This window comes from Camelina sativa, chromosome 15, assembly GCF_030686135.1.
Source record: "Camelina sativa cultivar CO46 ecotype springtype chromosome 15, ASM3068613v1".
In the NCBI taxonomy this organism is placed as follows: domain Eukaryota; kingdom Viridiplantae; phylum Streptophyta; class Magnoliopsida; order Brassicales; family Brassicaceae; genus Camelina; species Camelina sativa.
The window spans coordinates 2,602,737-2,619,384 of record NC_141894.1 but is presented as its reverse complement, the minus strand read 5'-3'; the positions used below and the strand labels follow the sequence as shown (position 1 = coordinate 2,619,384).

General features: G+C 40.6%; 3 protein-coding genes and 2 pseudogenes across 11 annotated transcripts; 3 read left to right on the top strand and 2 right to left on the bottom strand.

The window, feature by feature from the left end:
• Positions 1–22: 22 nt before the first annotated feature.
• Positions 23–4,810, top strand: LOC104744815 (DEAD-box ATP-dependent RNA helicase 40). Of its 2 annotated transcripts, none has more exons than XM_010465917.3 (8): positions 23–304; positions 661–1,739; positions 1,839–2,033; positions 2,282–2,350; positions 2,446–2,715; positions 2,811–3,161; positions 3,258–3,535; positions 3,624–4,810. In XM_010465917.3, the coding sequence occupies exons 2-8, from the start codon at positions 672–674 to the stop codon at positions 4,648–4,650; spliced, it is 3,258 nt and encodes a 1,085-aa protein (XP_010464219.2). In that variant the 5' UTR covers positions 23–304; positions 661–671; the 3' UTR covers positions 4,651–4,810. The 2 variants fall into 2 exon arrangements, with proteins under 2 accessions (XP_010464219.2, XP_010464220.2); XM_010465918.3 differs by having other exon boundaries at positions 61–372.
• A 61-nt stretch (positions 4,811–4,871) lies between these two features.
• Positions 4,872–5,905, bottom strand: LOC104744816 (fatty acid elongase 3-like; annotated as a pseudogene). The gene has a single exon (XR_015582104.1). The product of XR_015582104.1 is annotated as a fatty acid elongase 3-like (transcript).
• A 594-nt stretch (positions 5,906–6,499) lies between these two features.
• Positions 6,500–7,500, bottom strand: LOC104744814 (fatty acid elongase 3-like). The gene has a single exon (XM_087489555.1). The coding sequence runs from the start codon at positions 7,487–7,489 to the stop codon at positions 6,593–6,595; it is 897 nt and encodes a 298-aa protein (XP_087345681.1). The 5' UTR covers positions 7,490–7,500; the 3' UTR covers positions 6,500–6,592.
• Positions 7,501–9,349: 1,849 nt separating this feature from the next.
• On the top strand, positions 9,350–10,285 carry LOC104748049 (ethylene receptor 2 pseudogene; annotated as a pseudogene).
• A 2,041-nt stretch (positions 10,286–12,326) lies between these two features.
• LOC104744813 (putative boron transporter 3) lies at positions 12,327–16,607 on the top strand. 7 transcript variants are annotated; one of them, XM_087488914.1, is made up of 13 exons: positions 12,327–12,699; positions 13,162–13,317; positions 13,413–13,495; positions 13,585–13,777; positions 13,879–14,017; positions 14,120–14,285; positions 14,386–14,552; positions 14,645–14,818; positions 14,894–14,989; positions 15,073–15,207; positions 15,284–15,591; positions 15,691–15,961; positions 16,074–16,607. In XM_087488914.1, exons 2-13 carry the CDS (start codon positions 13,208–13,210, stop codon positions 16,431–16,433), a joined length of 2,202 nt encoding a protein of 733 aa, XP_087345040.1. In that variant the 5' UTR covers positions 12,327–12,699; positions 13,162–13,207; the 3' UTR covers positions 16,434–16,607. The 7 variants fall into 7 exon arrangements, 6 of the variants coding, with proteins under 6 accessions (XP_087345040.1, XP_087345043.1, XP_087345041.1 ...); XR_015582467.1 differs by having other exon boundaries at positions 12,438–12,699; positions 15,062–15,207; XM_087488917.1 differs by having other exon boundaries at positions 12,468–12,699; positions 13,879–13,976.
• Positions 16,608–16,648: the final 41 nt, after the last annotated feature.

Below are 16,648 nucleotides of genomic sequence, written 5' to 3'. Positions count from 1 at the left end.
TTTCCCAATCTAATAATTTCTCAAGATTCAAGAACGAACAAATCAGGATAATAAAGAAACGACTACGTTTTGTGTCAAAGATCGTACAGTCTTTGGCCTTCTCCATTACGACGTCGTGTGGCTTCTCTTTTTGTCAGAATTCCTTCTCTTTCGTGAACCCCAGCCTCTCTTCTTCTTCTACCATACGCCGAACCCATCCCCTGTGCTCTCTAGTTCCCATCGAGGTCCATCTCTGATTCGCACCTGTGTTTCTTTATTCAACTCTGGCTCGCGTAAGCGACTGCGGTGCTGTTTCGTTGTCGATGTAAGCCTCTTTCTTTGTCTCTACCTCAAACCCTAAATCGTTGCATCCCTTTATGTTTTGATGCTCAGGTATTACTTGTGCAAACTGTCTTCGGGTTTCTTCACCTTTGAATCCGTTTCTCAGTTTCTTTATTTGCTTGATTTAGGTATAGTTTCTATAGTTTGCGATTGAGATTGTAATTATAATTGGACATGATTCTTTTATGGTCTCGTGGAAGTAGATTATGTTGAATGGTCTGGTCTGTGCGCGTTGAGCTTAGCTGGACTATATCGTTGATGATACTTGTGACATAAAGCCTTTGAATGATAGCGTGAAAGCTTTTGTATGGTAACATGAGAGTTTTTGTATGCTTGCAGAGCCGTTGCCTATGGCCACAACAGAAGCTACTCCAGCTTCTGCTGGTCCAAGATATGCTCCAGAGGATCCAACTCTTCCTAAACCATGGAAGGGACTTATTGATGGAAGCACTGGAATTCTGTATTACTGGAATCCTGAAACCAATGTCACTCAGTATGAAAGACCTTCTGCGCCTCCTCCACCTTTGCAGGCTGGTGCTCCTCCGCACGCTGCCACAACGCCCAAGCTCGCTCAGATTCCTATACCCTCTTCAGGACAAGGTCACCAAGCTCAGCACGAACAAGCAAAACATGTTGGTCACGTGTCTCAACAGCATGGTTTACAACAACAGCCACAGCAATTTCCATCCCAACATGTAAGACCCCAATTGATGCACCAGCAGCAGCATCCAGGCCAGCAAATGACTCAACAATCAGGTCAACAGTTTCCCCAACAACAGACTTATCAGCCAACGACGCAGCAGCAGCAAGTCATGCAGAATCAGCATTCACAAATGCCTCAGCAGCTAAGCCATCAGTATGCACATCCACAACAACAGTACATGGGTTATCGGCCTCACATGCAACCGCAAGGGCTTCAAAATTCACATCAGGGTGGTCCCCAGTGTCAGCAGTTTTCTAGCCAGCAAGAGTACAACTCATTGGCCCCAAAGAGGGATGGGGATGAGTTCCATGGGGGTAAGAAAACTGGGTTTTCTCAACCCCATTTGCCAAATTCTGAAGGTTCACCATCTCAAAATGCCCCCTTTGAAGCCAATACAGCATCCCAAAGAACAAATGCAAACTTGTCTATGGCTCAGAAATACAATGGACCGCAAGCAAACATGCAACATCCTGTTGCAGTCACACAGTTTCAACAACCAGAGGCTAACCTGATTCACCACCAGCTTGGACCTAGGTTTCAAAATCAAATGGACCCAACAATGTTGCACCAGAAGTCTCATACTTCCCCTTTCCAATCAAATAAAACGTATGAGAATAATGTACAATCTAGACCTGGGAATGACGCGTATGTTAACGCAAGAATGGAAGGGCCGGTTAGGGGTGCCCAACCACATCATCCTGCTGCAATGCCTAAGGTTAGCTACAGATAATCACTTCTTCTATCTGTCTTGTTAAATATTTTCTGCCTCACAGTTATTTCTTACGGAAAGAAGCATTTGTAAAATGCTACGCAGGATATAAGGATAGGTGGTGGTCCACCTGCAAATGCTGATTCTGCCATGAGGCAAACAGGGCATGGAACATATGGACACGCTGGTCCAGCTTTTCCACAGAAATCCTTGGTGAGGCCTCATTTTGTCACATCTCCTGATGTTCCTCATCTCTCACCCGTTGAAAGCTACCGGAAACAACATGAAGTTACAATAACTGTAAGTTCATATTTCTTGGTTGCGTTGCTCAACTTGTCAGTTAATTTTTCAAGCTGTAATGTGCTGTAATAATTTGCAATTGTTGTTTCAGTGAATGTTTGTCCATAAAACTCTACTGTGAATGTGGGATTGGACGAACTTCAACTGGAATAAGTAATAGCATTTGAGAATAGTGTTAAACCTTGCACTTTTCTCATCTATTCTGATATGTGTACGGCCTCTCAGACTTTTTTTCCTTTATTGTGAAGGGCGAGAACATTCCAGCACCATACATTACATTTGAAGCTAGTGGTCTCCCTTCTGAAATACTTAGAGAGGTCAGTTTTATTATGAACTTTATAAGTGGTGTAGCGACTAGCTTGTAGTTCTTCATATTTCTGGTGGGCTAATGTTTGTATATTTTACTTTCCAGTTGCTTTCTGCTGGATTTCCATCACCAACACCGATCCAGGCTCAAACATGGCCAATTGCTCTGCAGAGCAGGGATATAGTTGCAATTGCAAAAACTGGTTCTGGTAAAACTTTGGGATACTTGATCCCTGCCTTCATTCTTCTACGGCACTGTCGTAACGACTCCCGAAATGGCCCCACAGTTTTGATCCTAGCTCCTACTCGGGAGCTAGCCACACAAATACAAGATGAAGCCCTTAAGTTCGGCCGGTCTTCCAGGATATCATGCACTGTGAGTTTTATTTGAGTCTCTTTGACATTTTTCACCAGGGCTGATAGAGCCTATACTAAATGTTTTTGTTTACGAATCTGTATTCTTGTCATTAGTGTTTGTATGGTGGAGCTCCAAAGGGTCCTCAATTGAAAGAGTTGGAACGAGGAGCTGATATTGTGGTGGCAACTCCTGGGCGTCTAAATGATATACTGGAGATGAAGAAGATTGATTTCCAGCAGGTTTCCCTTCTTGTGCTTGACGAAGCAGACCGAATGCTTGACATGGGTTTTGAACCCCAAATCCGTAGGATTGTGAATGAAATACCTCCTCGGAGACAGACTCTTATGTACACAGCAACTTGGCCAAAAGAAGTTAGAAAAATTGCAAGTGATCTTCTTGTGAACCCTGTCCAAGTTAACATAGGCAGGGTAGATGAGTTGGCTGCTAACAAATCGATAACACAGGTAATGATCTTCTAAACCATTTTCTATCACTCTTAAGCATTGTTCCACATGACTTGGTGATGATGTTACTGAAGTAAACCCATCCTTATGATGCAGTATGTTGAAGTAGTCCCTCAAATGGAGAAAGAGAGACGTTTGGAGCAAATCCTTAGGTCGCAAGAAAGAGGTTCAAAAGTTATAATATTTTGCTCGACGAAGAGGCTTTGTGACCATCTTGCACGTAGTGTCGGACGTCATTTTGGCGCTGTTGTGATCCATGGAGACAAGTCTCAAGGTGAGAGAGATTGGGTACTTGGCCAGTTCCGAACCGGTAAATCTTGTGTATTAATAGCTACTGATGTTGCTGCCCGGGGACTCGATATAAAAGACATAAGGTTTGTTGTAACAATTCTTGGTATATATTTCTTTGGTTGTTGTTTGTTATGAAGATTCCTTATCTTTGTTCGTGTTATACTACTACAGAGTTGTGATCAACTACGATTTTCCAACCGGAGTTGAAGACTATGTTCACCGTATTGGGAGAACCGGTCGAGCCGGTGCAACTGGAGTGGCATTCACTTTCTTCACAGAGCAAGATTGGAAATACGCGCCTGATTTGATCAAAGTCCTCGAAGGAGCAAACCAGCAAGTACCGCCTCAAGTAAGGGACATTGCAATGCGTGGTGGTGGTGGTGGTGGTCCTGGTTATAGCCAGGATCGAAGAGGTATGGCTAACCGGTTTGACTCTGGTGGTGGTGGTAGCCGTTGGGATTCTGCTGGAGGGTTTGGTGGCCGTGGTGGAGGGTTTGGTGGCCGTGAGGGTGGGTTTGATGGCCGTGGCCGTGAAGGTGGGTTTGGTGGCCGTGAAGGTGGTTTTGATGGCCGTGGCCGCGAAGGTGGGTTTGATGGCCGTGGTGGCGGATTTGGAAGCAGAGATGACTCATTTGGACGTGGCGGGAATCGTGGTCGGGGTTTCACTGGTCCTGATGCCGGTCGTATGAATGTTGGTGGTAGAGGCGGATTTGGTCGGTTTGGCAATAATAACATGGATGGCCGAGGCTTTGGTCGTGGTGGTGGTAGAGGCTTTGGTCGTGGTGTTGGAAGGTTTGACAACAGAAGAGGTAGAAGTCGTAGCAGAAGTCCTGATCTGGTTCGGCCAAGGCGACGTAGCCTGAGCTATAGCCGGAGCCGGAGCTATAGTCGTAGTCGTAGTCGTAGCAGGAGTTGGTCACGTTCAAGGAGTCGCAGCCCTAGACATAGCCGTGACCGTGGTGCTCATAAGCGGAGCAGAAGCTATAGCCGTAGTCCTAGTCCGGTTTATGAAAGACAAGATAGACGGCCACGAGTGTCTGGGTTTGATATTAAACCACCAATTGAGTCTGTCGTGAACCCCGACATGAATGCGGTTGAAACCGTGGTTCCTACAACCATGTCTGAGAGACAAGGGAATGGGGTTGTTGAATCGAAGGTAGAAGCGGCTTTAGTACGACCAGTGGTTGATGAACCCTAAAAAGCCAGAACGTTAAGACTGATATAAAACCTCACTGCAGAGATATCACAACTCATCCCCAAATTTTTGGTTATTGAACAGATCCAGCAAATTAGACAGCTGATGCGTCTTCTCAGATTTGTTGGCCGGAGTAACTTTATTTTAATTTTTTTTTTCTTTCTCGTTTTCTTGTTGTATCATGGAGAATTAGTTTGTAATGTATTTGAGAAGAATTCTTATCGTTTATGTAAAGACCTTCAACTGCCTTGAAAAAAATCTGGATTAGAAAATACAAATGAAGAACCTGAAATCAAGAGATCAAAACAATTCAAAACGAAACTAATCTAATCGCTTTTTTTGGGCACCTCATTCGTCTTCTTGACATAGTTCTTAGAATGGAAGTTGGAAAAGAGAGCCAAAAGAGAAGCATTAAACGCAGCGTTGAAACACCATCCCCAAATCCCGGAGCAACCCGACCCGAAAAAATGTTCTCGGAGCATCCAACCGGATAACCCGAAACTGAAAACAAACTGAACAATCTGACAATCCGTGACCAACCTCTTCCACTTAGGCCTCGATCCAACGGCGCAGAGGAAGTAGTAACCGTACATGATGACGTGTACCGTCGAGTTCGTCACGAGCGCAACCGGAAACATAGACTGGCGAGTCCGGAGCCAGAGATAACACATGACCACAACCGTGGCGTGGTGATATACGTGGAGGAACGAGAGCCGTTGGATTGATTTGCCGAGCACGATGAGGATCGTGTCTCCGAACTCGAGGATCTTGGAGAGGTAGAAGACTTGAGCCCAGAAGAAAAGAGGTCCGCTAGGTTTCACGTCGACGGGGAAACAAATCGCGTGGAGGAAACGCGACTTCGGATCTAGACGATGTTGTTGTTGTTACGGAGAGAGTGCATCCGACGGCCATGATTAAGGAGAGGAGACAGAGGATGAGGCTGTGGACGGCTGTGATTGGTTTGAGGACGCGTGGACTGAGTGATGGGAGCGAATCGATGACGGATCGGAGGAGGAGTGTGGCGGAGAGGTAGACGGAGACAACGAGGGAGACGAAGAAGACGGTGGAGCCAAGTGTTTCGCCTTCGATCCAAGTGAAATTGGCGATGTAAGGGTGGTTTACGAGCCAGTAAGTTAGAGTGGAGGTTAGCGACGACGCCATTGCCTCCGGTGGATTGAGCGGCGAGGTTTGGGGGAGACGAAGTTTGAAGATATGGTTTTGTATAGAGAGAGAGACGAAGGGGTCAGAGTCAGACTTACCCCAAATCGGCTAATTTACATTAAAGTGGGTCCCATCGGATCATGTTTTTATTATCTTCAGTTTTTGGGATACGTATCGTATTAGTACGTATAGGGTAATATTGTAAATGACAGTTATCTATGTTTTATAGTATATCCTATAAATTATTTCATTTATTACCCCGATTAATTAGGTTAAGGATAATTGGTAACTTTAATTATCACATTTTTTCACTCTATATAATCTTTTACGTTTATTTCAGCTTCATAAGTTGAGTAGTTAGGCCACGGCCGCCGTAGCCTGAGCTATAGCCGTAGTCCTATCCAAGTTTATGAAAGACTACTACGTCTACGGGATAGGCCCATTGTAGCAGCGCGCGGGGTGGCTCTTAAAATGCAGACGAGGGAATTAATTGGAGTTGTCGTTACAGATATGTAGAAGAGGCTTTAGAACGATAGGACCAGTGGTTTAAACTGGTAACAACCTAAATTGGTTTATTTTGTAGACTAATCTCAATGTTCAACTCTTGAAGAAACATTGGCTGTATATATTATATATCATAAACAGATGTATGCAATCTGAGAAGAATATATCAGACGAACAATGATGTTGATTTATGTGACATTTTAATATCTTTTGTCATCTTATTATTCATAATAAAACAATTTTTCAAACCATCCCAACATTTTACAACTACAGAAAATATTCAATCATATTTTTTCGAAAACAATCTAATGGCTTTTCTTGCCCACCTCTCTCCGTTTATGAATATAAAAGTTTCGACCTTATACATAGTCGAGGTTGTCGTCCTCGCATAGTTCTTGGAATGGAAGTTGTAGAAGAGAGCCAAGAGTGAAGCATTAAACACACCGTTGAAATAAAGTCCCCAAACCCCGGAGCAACCCGACCCGAAATAATGCTTTGGGAGCATCCAACCGGAACCTAACCCCAAGCCGATAACAAACTGAACAATCTGACAATTCGTTACCAACATTTTCCACTTGGGCCTCGACCCGACGGCGCATAGGAAGTAGTAACCGTACATGATGACGTGGACAGTCGAGTTCATCACGAGACCAACCGGAAACATAGATTGGCGGGTTCGGAGCCAGAGGTAGCACATTATCAAAACCGTGGCGTGGTGGTAGACGTGGAGGAACGAGAGCCGGTGGATTGCTTTGTTGAGTATGATGAGAAGTGTGTCCACGAACTCGAGGATCTTTGAGAGGTAGAAGACTTGAGCCCAAAAGAAAAGTGGTCCGCTAGGTTTCACGTCGAGGGGGAGACAGACGGCGTGTACCAAACGCAACTTCGGATCTTGAGACGAGATCAGGGAGAGAGTGCAACCGACGGCCATGATTAAGGAGAGGAAGAAAAGGATGAAGCTGTGGACGGCTGTGATTGGTTTGAGAATGCGGGGACCGAGTGTGGGGAGTGCATCGATGTAGTGTCGGAGGAGGAATGTGGCGGAGAGGTAAACGGAGATTACGACGAAGACAAAGGGGACGGTGGAGCCAAAATTTTCACCTTCGGCCCATGTGTAGTTGGCGATGTAGGGGTGATGCACCAGCCAGTAGGTTAGGGTGGAGTAAACTGATGCCATTATTCCACGTCGAAGTTAATTTGGAGGAAGATATGGTACATATTTATATATACATATTAAATGGAGTGTGCTGATACCATAGCGTCTTCTTGATTGTTTTGGAACATGGGAGTACAACGATGCCATAGCGTCGTGAATACTCACTCACTCATGCGTCTCGTCCGTTCTCCCGGCGCGGATATGGGAGAGAGAAATTAAGGGCTCAGATGCTTAAATGACCCAATCGGCTACTCTATATTCAAGTGGGATAACTTGATGCATTGATTTGTTAATATTTTTAACGTGGGAAGAAGGTACACTATCGTAAGAAATGCATCATCGATTCTTTTATCAATCATGCATAACGTGGGAAGGTAATACCGTAAAATTTAGTTATCAATGTGATGACCATTAATAATGATGTTCCAAAAAAAAAGTTTTAAGGCTTGGAGTTGGAGTTGTCGTTTTAAAAAATATATAATAAAGGGCTATAGTTTTTTTTTCCTTTTAATTGTTTTGGGCCTGAAACCCAAAAAAAATCTGAAAAACAGGCCTTCGCAAGTGTTTTTAGTATATAAATCAAGCAAGGATACACGATTACAAATGATGTTATAATTAATCAGCTGAATAATCCGTGTATTAGGAATGTGATTAGGATGATCGGCTAGTAGATAGAAGATATTTACTTCGGAATTCCGTCCAAATAAATGTGAAAAACAATAAATCATTGTAAATTCGTCATTGTCAGAAATGTGACCTCTCTTTGGAAAAAAGATTCCAAAATTTTCAAATCCTAGAAAACGTTTATGTATATGTTTGAGGAGAGAAGAAGATAATGAAGCAACTTGACTATTAAACTTTAGAGAAATACCCTAAACTAGCACTATTTTGGTTTTTTGTTCCAAAACTAGCACACATACTGGAATGTTCCCAAACCAGCATTTTTTAATATTGAGTAATTAATATAGAGAAATATTATTATTTAAAATATTCAAAAAAAATCAAAATCCGATCTCTTTTTCATTTCCGGCATAGCTTGATGAATTTTTTGATCTGAGATCTTCTTTCTGATCTCACATTTTCCTGTGAAGCTTCAATCAGGTACTAAATCGATGGTTATCATCAATTCTTCTTTCTTCTTCTTCGATTTCAGAGTTTGAAATTGTTGGGTTCTCTTTCTTCTTCTTCGATCGATACCTTCAATCATCGATGTCAGAGTTTGAAATTGTTGAATTCTCTGAAATTCAGAAAGAAATTGTAACTTATGGCTCTATATAGATGAATTAGTTTTATTGTTCTGTGATTTTAGTTTAGTTGGCTTGATGGTAGCAATGTATTTTTTTCAAGAGAGAAGCCGCTTCCCAACGGAGATCTCAACATCGGAAGCTTCTCCGGTGGGTTTTCACACGGATCCAACAAGTATCTTTGGAAAAATGGGTGCATGTACAAAGGTGATTGGAAACTAGCCAAAGCTTCAGGAAACAAAAATTCTTGTGGCCTAGTGGAGCCACTTACGAAGGTGAATGCAAATTTGTTTTGTTTGTGACTTGTTTTCAAGTTGCGGATTACCTAGTGGGCAGCCATGGGATTTGGACTTATCAAGATATTGAGATTGTTAAAGTTGTGGCTGATCAAGTAACAGTTGCGTTAGATCATGCAGCGGTTCTTGAAGAGTCTCAGCTCATGTGGTAGAAGCTAGCGGATCAGAACAGGGCGTTGCAGATGGCTAAAAGGGACGCGCTGAGGGCAAGCCAAGCGAGGAACACGTTTAAGAAGACAATGAGCGAAGGGATGAGACATCCAATGCATTCGATACTCGGACTACTGTCAATGATTCAGGACGAGAAGTTGAATGATGAATAGAAGATTGTTGTTGACACGATGGTGAAAATGGGGAATGTGATGTCGAACTTGGTTGGGGACTCGATGGATGTGTCTGATGGTAGATTTGGTACGGAGATGAAACCGTTTAGTCTGCATCGTACCATCCATGAAGCAGCTTGTATGACTAAATGTTTGTCTCTATACAACGGGTTCAGGTTCTTGGTTGACGCGGAGAAGTCTTTGCCGGATAATGTAGTAGGAGACGAGAGAAGGGTCTTTCAAGTGATACTTCATATGGTTGGTAGTTTAGTAAAGCCTAGAAAACATCAAGAAAGTTCTTTATTGATGTTTAAGGTTTTGAAAGAAAGAGGAAGCTTGGACAGGGGTGATCAAAGATGGGCTGCGTGGAGATCACCGACCTTTTCAGCAGATGGAGATGTGAATATAAGATTTGAAATAAATGTAGAGGTTGATGATTTGAGTTCTCAATCTTTTGTTTCTGTTTCGTCAAGAGATCAAGATGTTGGTGATATGAGATTCTCCGGTGGCTATGGGTTAGGACAAGATCTAAGCTTTGGTGTTTGTAAGAAAGTGGTGCAGGTGAGTTTCGTCGTCCATATCTATTTCTAAACATGTAAATAGATGTTGGTTTCAGACAATTAGGAAGACCTTCATAAAAGTCAAGGTCATTATGGAATGCCTTCCTAAAATTCAAGAATGTTTTCCTAAAAGCTATTAAATCCTTCCTAAATTTTTTAAAAATGTGTTTTTAAATTTCTTTATATGTGTTTTGTGCCTTATTGTATTACATTCACATATTACTTCATTAATGATGTATAATAATTTGATTTGGTGCACATATTGGTGTTTTACAACAAAGGTAGAAGATAGGAATATCTAGCATGATGTTTTATTTTATTTTTATGAAGGTCTTACTAAAATGCTAGATAACCTTCCTAAATATTTTATTGTGCATAAAAATAGGTTCCGTAATATAACTGGGTTATCAAAAAAAGTTTAAACGTTCTATAGTAATGATAGATGTTGTTGATTTTTCAAGTTACAAGAACATGAGAAGGTAATCTACAAGCTATCAAGGAACCATCTATAAATAATAATTTTATGAAAATATATTTGAATTCATAAAACGAAGAAAAGTTCAACATAAAAACTCAGCATTATTAAAAAAATGTAAAACATAGAAAGAAAACTCCATTAGTAAAGGGTAATAGCATCATTTTTGTGTTACCCTAGTGTTTACCAATATCCAGAATTTTTATGAAAGTCATCCTGAAATCTAAACTTGTTATGAAGGTCATCATGAAGTTCTAAGAATCCTTCCTGAATTTCGTGTAGTCCTTCCTGAATTTCACCATTATCACGACCAAGTGACATCATAAAGTGTTAGGAAAGCATCCTGTGAATTTAGGAAAGCCTTCATAAAGTGTTATATTAGGATGTGAACCCGAGAACTGGTGTTTAACCAATAATCTAAGCCTTTACTTCGAGTACACATTGAGGCAAAATACAAATAAAAACAGTGGTTTACACACATATTTAACATAGAGCTTTAAAGGAAATGAGTTAAAATAAGGGTTAGCATCATCATAACTCCAAACAAGAGCAGTCTCCTTGTCTTTTTGATTGTTGATCCATTGGTCATCTTGGTGTACAGTTCCATCACATGTTCTGCAATGAACAATTTTTTGCTGTCACACCATTTCTAATATTCTACTATCTTATTCAGCCTGCATAGTTGCCAGATAGATCTTGAGTTATAAGATAAAGGGTAATGCATGGAAATAAGAAATTTTGGTTGCTTACCTTCGAATATAGCCATACTCAGCAGCAATTTCAAGAACTTAAGGGAATCAATAGTACCATTACCATCCACGTCCACTTCATTAATCATGTCTTGAAGCTCTGCTTTGGTTGGGTTTTGTCCAAGGGAACACATCAAAATCCCCAGCTCCTTAGCGGTAATGCAACGTACAAGTTAAATCAAGAATTGAAAAAATGAATCAAACTATTGTCGCTCTAGAAATCTTGAATAGAACAATTCAATCGAATTTATCTTTAATCACGAAACTCAAAGAAAACAACAAGCATGCATCATCAAATGCTAGATATCTATAATTCTTCCTCTACTGACAGTTTATTGTCATGAACAATGAACAAATGGGCAAATCTAATCTGAGATAATCCTAACAAAATTTAAAGATATGAAATCTCCAAGGACCAAATAGCTAAGTTCCTTGTAGACTTAAACGTCGTCATCATCATCTTAATTTCAATTCACCAACACAATTTTATCAAATCAAGAAACTAAATAAACAAAAACAAGGACGAAACTAGAGTTCATGATTGAGAGACCCAAATCACATATCAGGCAATCTATTGAACATGTAAAACTTTTGAAAATAAGAAAGGGAAGTCGATCACACCATAGGATCTAAAGCAATGACACCTAAGAATCGAATCCAGAATCGAGGATCTAGAATTCAAAATAGAGAATCAAGCTTACCTTGAGTTTAAAATCAGAAGCTGCTTGGCAAATATCCTCACCAGTCACCACTCTCTTCCATCCTACTTTCTCAGGCTTTGGAGTCGTAACCTTCTGTGCCCGGTGCTGCGTGGCAGTGGCATTAGTCTCTATCGCTACAAAACTAGACCTCCTCGTCACATAGCTTCACCGTGTCTCAAATCTCTATTTGTGCCACAAGTTTCCCTAACACCACCGTTCGCAAGTGATTCACTTTGACTCAAAGTTGTATTTCTTCTCTTCAGCAAAATCAGCGTCCCGCTAGTCGTCGCCGCCGTGTTAACGGTGATAGTCACCGTCGATGCTCCGATTCTCTCTCATTATATTCTCTCTCGCCGGTGGAACACTAATTCTCATATTTTCACCATTTCAACATTTTTTTTAACCCTTGTTTTAATTTAACTTTGTTAATATTTTATATTATTAATGATATGTAAAGTTATTTGAAAGGATGTGTTAGTTTTGGACTAAAAACTTAAAATCGTGCTATTTATAGAATTTCCCTAAACTTTATCTCATCTATATAAAAATTGGGGGTGGTAAAGAGTGAAAAAAGAGACGCAGACAATTAAACACCGGGTTAGGCGCGGAACAAGAGTACAAAACACATCACACTCGCTTTATTCATTTTTTAATCTAACCCTTACAGTACTTTATTTTTTTCTTCTTCTCCAACAATTTTAACCTGCAACAGTTTGTTTAACTGATACATTAAAAAATCTCCCACGGCTCTTGTTTAGAGAGGTCAAAAGCGTAGAAAAACGAAAGCTACGCACATTTTAGAAAATTCTTCTCTACTTCTCCCTCTCTTTTAGTCTTTAGAAAGTTGTCTTCTTTTAGCCATTCTGGTGCTGTTTTGTCTCTGGTAAGTATTCTTTTTTCTCTCCCAGTCAATTCTTGAATCAAAGCTTAGATCCCCATGTCTTTTTACTTCTTTTGATTTTCTTTGAGCTTTCCAACAATACATTGTGTGTTGTAAAGTTCTCTCCTTTTTTGCCAAATCACCCCTTTATCAAATCTACACAACTCCTTTTTAAAAAGACATCCTCCGCAATTAGCGTTTTTAAAGTTTCTTTTTAAGGTTTCTACATATTTGGATCTGAGTTTCTTTAGTAACAAAAGAGTATTACGCCCGCTAAAAATTGTTACTCACCTTTTTGTTTCAGCTACTGGAAAAGTATTGAATCTGAAACATTATAGTTGGATTAGATTTACTCATTTACAGTCTTGATTATAATAGTGCTTTGTCTTAACCATTCATCATAATCTTGTTCAAGATTTCCTGGGTTTTTAGCTTTAAGTAACAGAACTGAGTGTTGTTTTGTAGGGACTAGGACACTGTCAAGTTGGAAGCTTGAACAGAACAAATCTACATGGACGAAGCAGAAAGCTTTGTCCCGTTTCAAGGCATAAAGAAAGATGTCAAAGGGAGACTCAAATGTTACAAGCAAGATTGGATCAGTGGTCTCAAAGCTGGATTTAGGTATATTCATCTTTTCTTGCTTTTACAAGAAGTGGTAACGCTTGAGCTTTTTTTTTTGATACTTAAAACTTAATTTTATGCAACATATTTTATAGGATTCTGGCACCAACAACTTACATATTCTTTGTATCCGCGATTCCTGTGATTACATTTGGAGAACAGTTGGAAAGAGATACTGGTATCAGAATTGGTTCCCTTATTCATCTTTACTACCTTTTGATTTTAATGAAATTAACAGAGTTTGGTTTCTTTTGTAAACTTGACAAGATGGGAAGATCACTGCGGTACAAACCTTAGTCTCCACAGCATTGTGTGGAGTGATACATTCCATTATTGGAGGACAACCATTGTTGATTCTTGGTGTTGCAGAGCTTACTGTTATCATGTACACATTCATGTTCAATTTCGCTAAAAGTAGAACGGATTTGGGCTCTACTCTCTTTCTCGCTTGGACTGGATGGTAAGCTCAGATCTTTCTCTTTGCATTCCTTTTTTAAAAAGCTTTTAAAGTCTCAAAACTTTATGAGATGAGGCATTGTCTTCTTTGGTTTCTTTTTTAAGGGTTTGCTTGTGGACGGGGCTGTTGTTGTTCTTGTTAGCTGTATTAGGCGCTTGCACCTTCATCAATCGATTCACTCGACTTGCTGGGGAACTGTTTGGTATCCTAATAGCCATGCTTTTTATGCAAGAAGCCATTAGAGTAAATTAAAAGAGCTTCCTTTATTTTATTTCTGTCCTAACTTATACTAGCAGCATTTGCATCAAAAGCTTGTTCTTTTATGTTGATACTCCACTTTTTCAGGGCATTGTGGATGAGTTTGGTGTCCCTGGAAGAACAAATCCAAGGTTAGCTGAGTTTCAACCTGCTTGGGTGTTTGCAAATGGAATGTTCGGTTTGGTTTTGTCTGCTGGACTTCTGTATACTGCACTGAAAAGCCGAAAAGCAAGGTCTTGGAGATTTGGTGCTGGTAAGGAACCTTAATGTTCATTCTAACTGTGGAATGGCTAAAGTTCATTTTCTTACTTCAAGCAAGAACCTCAGGAACATTGGTATCCTTGTGATTGCAGAATGGTTACGCGGGTTTATAGCAGATTACGGTGTTCCAGTAATGGTGGTTGTGTGGACTGGTATATCATACATACCTTGGAAAAGTGTTCCTCAAGGAATACCAAGACGTCTTGTTAGTCCTAATCCATGGTCTCCTGGTGCATATCAGAATTGGACTGTCATTAAGGCACTAATCACTTCCTCTCTACTTATTACCCTCTTTACTATTAATGCTTTATGTTGATATTCATCAGAAGTGCATGATCAATAAAACTGCAGGAGATGGTGGATGTGCCTGTGCTTTACATTCTTTTAGCGGTTGTTCCAGCTTCAATGATTGCAGTTCTTTACTACTTTGACCATAGTGTAGCCTCGCAACTCGCACAGCAGGAAGATTTCAATCTCAGAAAGCCTCCTGCTTACCATTATGATCTGTTTCTTCTAGGTTTCTTGGTAAGAGATGAAGTATCTGTTTTTCTTGACTTGATCATTTACATAATATTAAGCGTTGGAAATTTTCATCTGTAGACGATCCTTTGCGGTCTCCTCGGGATTCCTCCATCCAATGGTGTCATCCCTCAGTCTCCAATGCACACAAAAAGCTTGGCAACATTGAATCACCAGGTTTGATTATCATACTAGTGTTTTATGTAGGACTTCTATTAAATTTGTCAAAAGGCATTTATTTAAGACCAGTGGATGTGCAGTTACTTCGAAACAAACTCGTGGCAGCTGCGCGTAAATGCATCAGAAACAATGCAACAATAGGAGAAGTCTATGAAAGCATGGAAGAAGCTTACCAACAAATGCAGAACCCTCTGATACACCAAGAGCCTTCTCGTGTACGTTTGAATCCATCTATATCAGTCTATAATTTGACATATTTACTCATTCCTGATTTAGCACTGGGCATATCAGATTCAGGGACTTAAACAGTCACATATTCAAAAGGCTTCAAACGCAGATACACTGGTCGATGAAACAGTGTTTGATGTAGAGACAGAAGTCGAGAATATATTGCCAGTGGAAGTAAAAGAACAAAGAGTAAGCAACTTTCTTCAAGCTATGATGGTGGCTGGATGTGTTGCAGCAATGCCTGTAATCAAAAGAATCCCAAGCTCGGTTCTATGGGGTTACTTCGCTTACATGGCAATCGAAAGCCTCCCAGGGAATCAATTCTGGGAAAGGATCGTGCTTCTCTTCACTGCTCCAAGCAGGAGATTCAAGTAAAAAACAAACCTTTCCTCACCAATCAAGAGTATACAGTATCTTGTTTCTGCTACATTATTATAACTTCTGTGACTTTTGGTCTTTTTATTATACAGAGTTCTTGAAGATAATCATGCGGTGTTTGTTGAAACGGTTCCGTTTAAGACAATGGCGATGTTTACTCTTTTTCAAGCGGCTTACTTGCTGGTGTGCTTTGGGATAACGTGGGTTCCGGTGGCTGGAGTTTTGTTCCCGTTGATGATAATGTTTCTTGTTCCGGTTAGGCAATATGTGTTGCCTAATTTCTTCAAAGGAGCTCATCTTCAAGACTTGGATGCTGCAGAGTATGAAGAAGCACCTGCTATCTTATCATTCAACCTCAAACCGGTATTAAAACTCTCTTCTTCTTCTTCCTCTTCCTCTCTACAAAAGTTTAGGGCTTTATCGAAAATTTACACCGGTAACACGTAACATACTGTTTTTTTTCGTCTTTATGCAGGAAGGGGAAGTGAGCCGTGCGACGTCGTTTGCGGATAGTGGAGAAGTGATGGACGGAATGTTCACAAGAAGCAGAGGAGAGATAAGGAAAGTGAGCAGCTTAAAGCTCGGAGGAAGTGGATCGGCAGTAAGTTCTCCGGTGGCAGGAGGAGTGGAGTTGATGAGAAGGGTGGTGAGTTTTCAGAATCCAAGAGTGTCGGAGAAAGTATATATCCGGAGCTTAAGTGATTTTAGAGGAGGAGGAGGTGGAGAGATAAGTCCAAGGTCGTCCGCTGGAAGAGCTCCGTTCAGTCCACGATCTGCTGCCGGAGGAGCAGGAGGAGGAGAACAGAGACTTTCTAATTTAGGAAAGTCTGTTTAGTATAGTGTTGTAGTGTCTTTCTTTTATAGCATATTTGTTCTAACCTTCTAAACCAACAATTCAACAAACCATATACATATTGCTAAGTTATTCCATTTGTATGTCATTATGAGATTTTTATAATTGAAACGAAGATTATTATCACGGAGAGATAATGTAATGTTGTTTAAACAATCCACTGTTCTGTATTGAGTACTTTAGGTTTTTGTTTCTTT

What these genes read in the sequence shown, in the direction of transcription:
- LOC104744815 (XM_010465917.3), top strand. Translation starts at nt 672, where the DNA reads ATGGCCACAACAGAAGCTACTCCAGCTTCTGCTGGTCCAAGATATGCT. An exon ending in ATCCTGCTGCAATGCCTAAG is followed by an intron (nt 1,740 to 1,838) that starts GTTAGCTACAGA and finishes AATGCTACGCAG; the next exon opens with GATATAAGGATAGGTGGTGG. An exon ending in AACATGAAGTTACAATAACT is followed by an intron (nt 2,034 to 2,281) that starts GTAAGTTCATAT and finishes TTTATTGTGAAG; the next exon opens with GGCGAGAACATTCCAGCACC.
- LOC104744813 (XM_087488914.1), top strand. Translation starts at nt 13,208, where the DNA reads ATGGACGAAGCAGAAAGCTTTGTCCCGTTTCAAGGCATAAAGAAAGAT. An exon ending in TTTCTCGCTTGGACTGGATG is followed by an intron (nt 13,778 to 13,878) that starts GTAAGCTCAGAT and finishes TTCTTTTTTAAG; the next exon opens with GGTTTGCTTGTGGACGGGGC. An exon ending in TGGCAACATTGAATCACCAG is followed by an intron (nt 14,990 to 15,072) that starts GTTTGATTATCA and finishes GTGGATGTGCAG; the next exon opens with TTACTTCGAAACAAACTCGT.
- LOC104744814 (XM_087489555.1), bottom strand. Translation starts at nt 7,489, where the DNA reads ATGGCATCAGTTTACTCCACCCTAACCTACTGGCTGGTGCATCACCCC.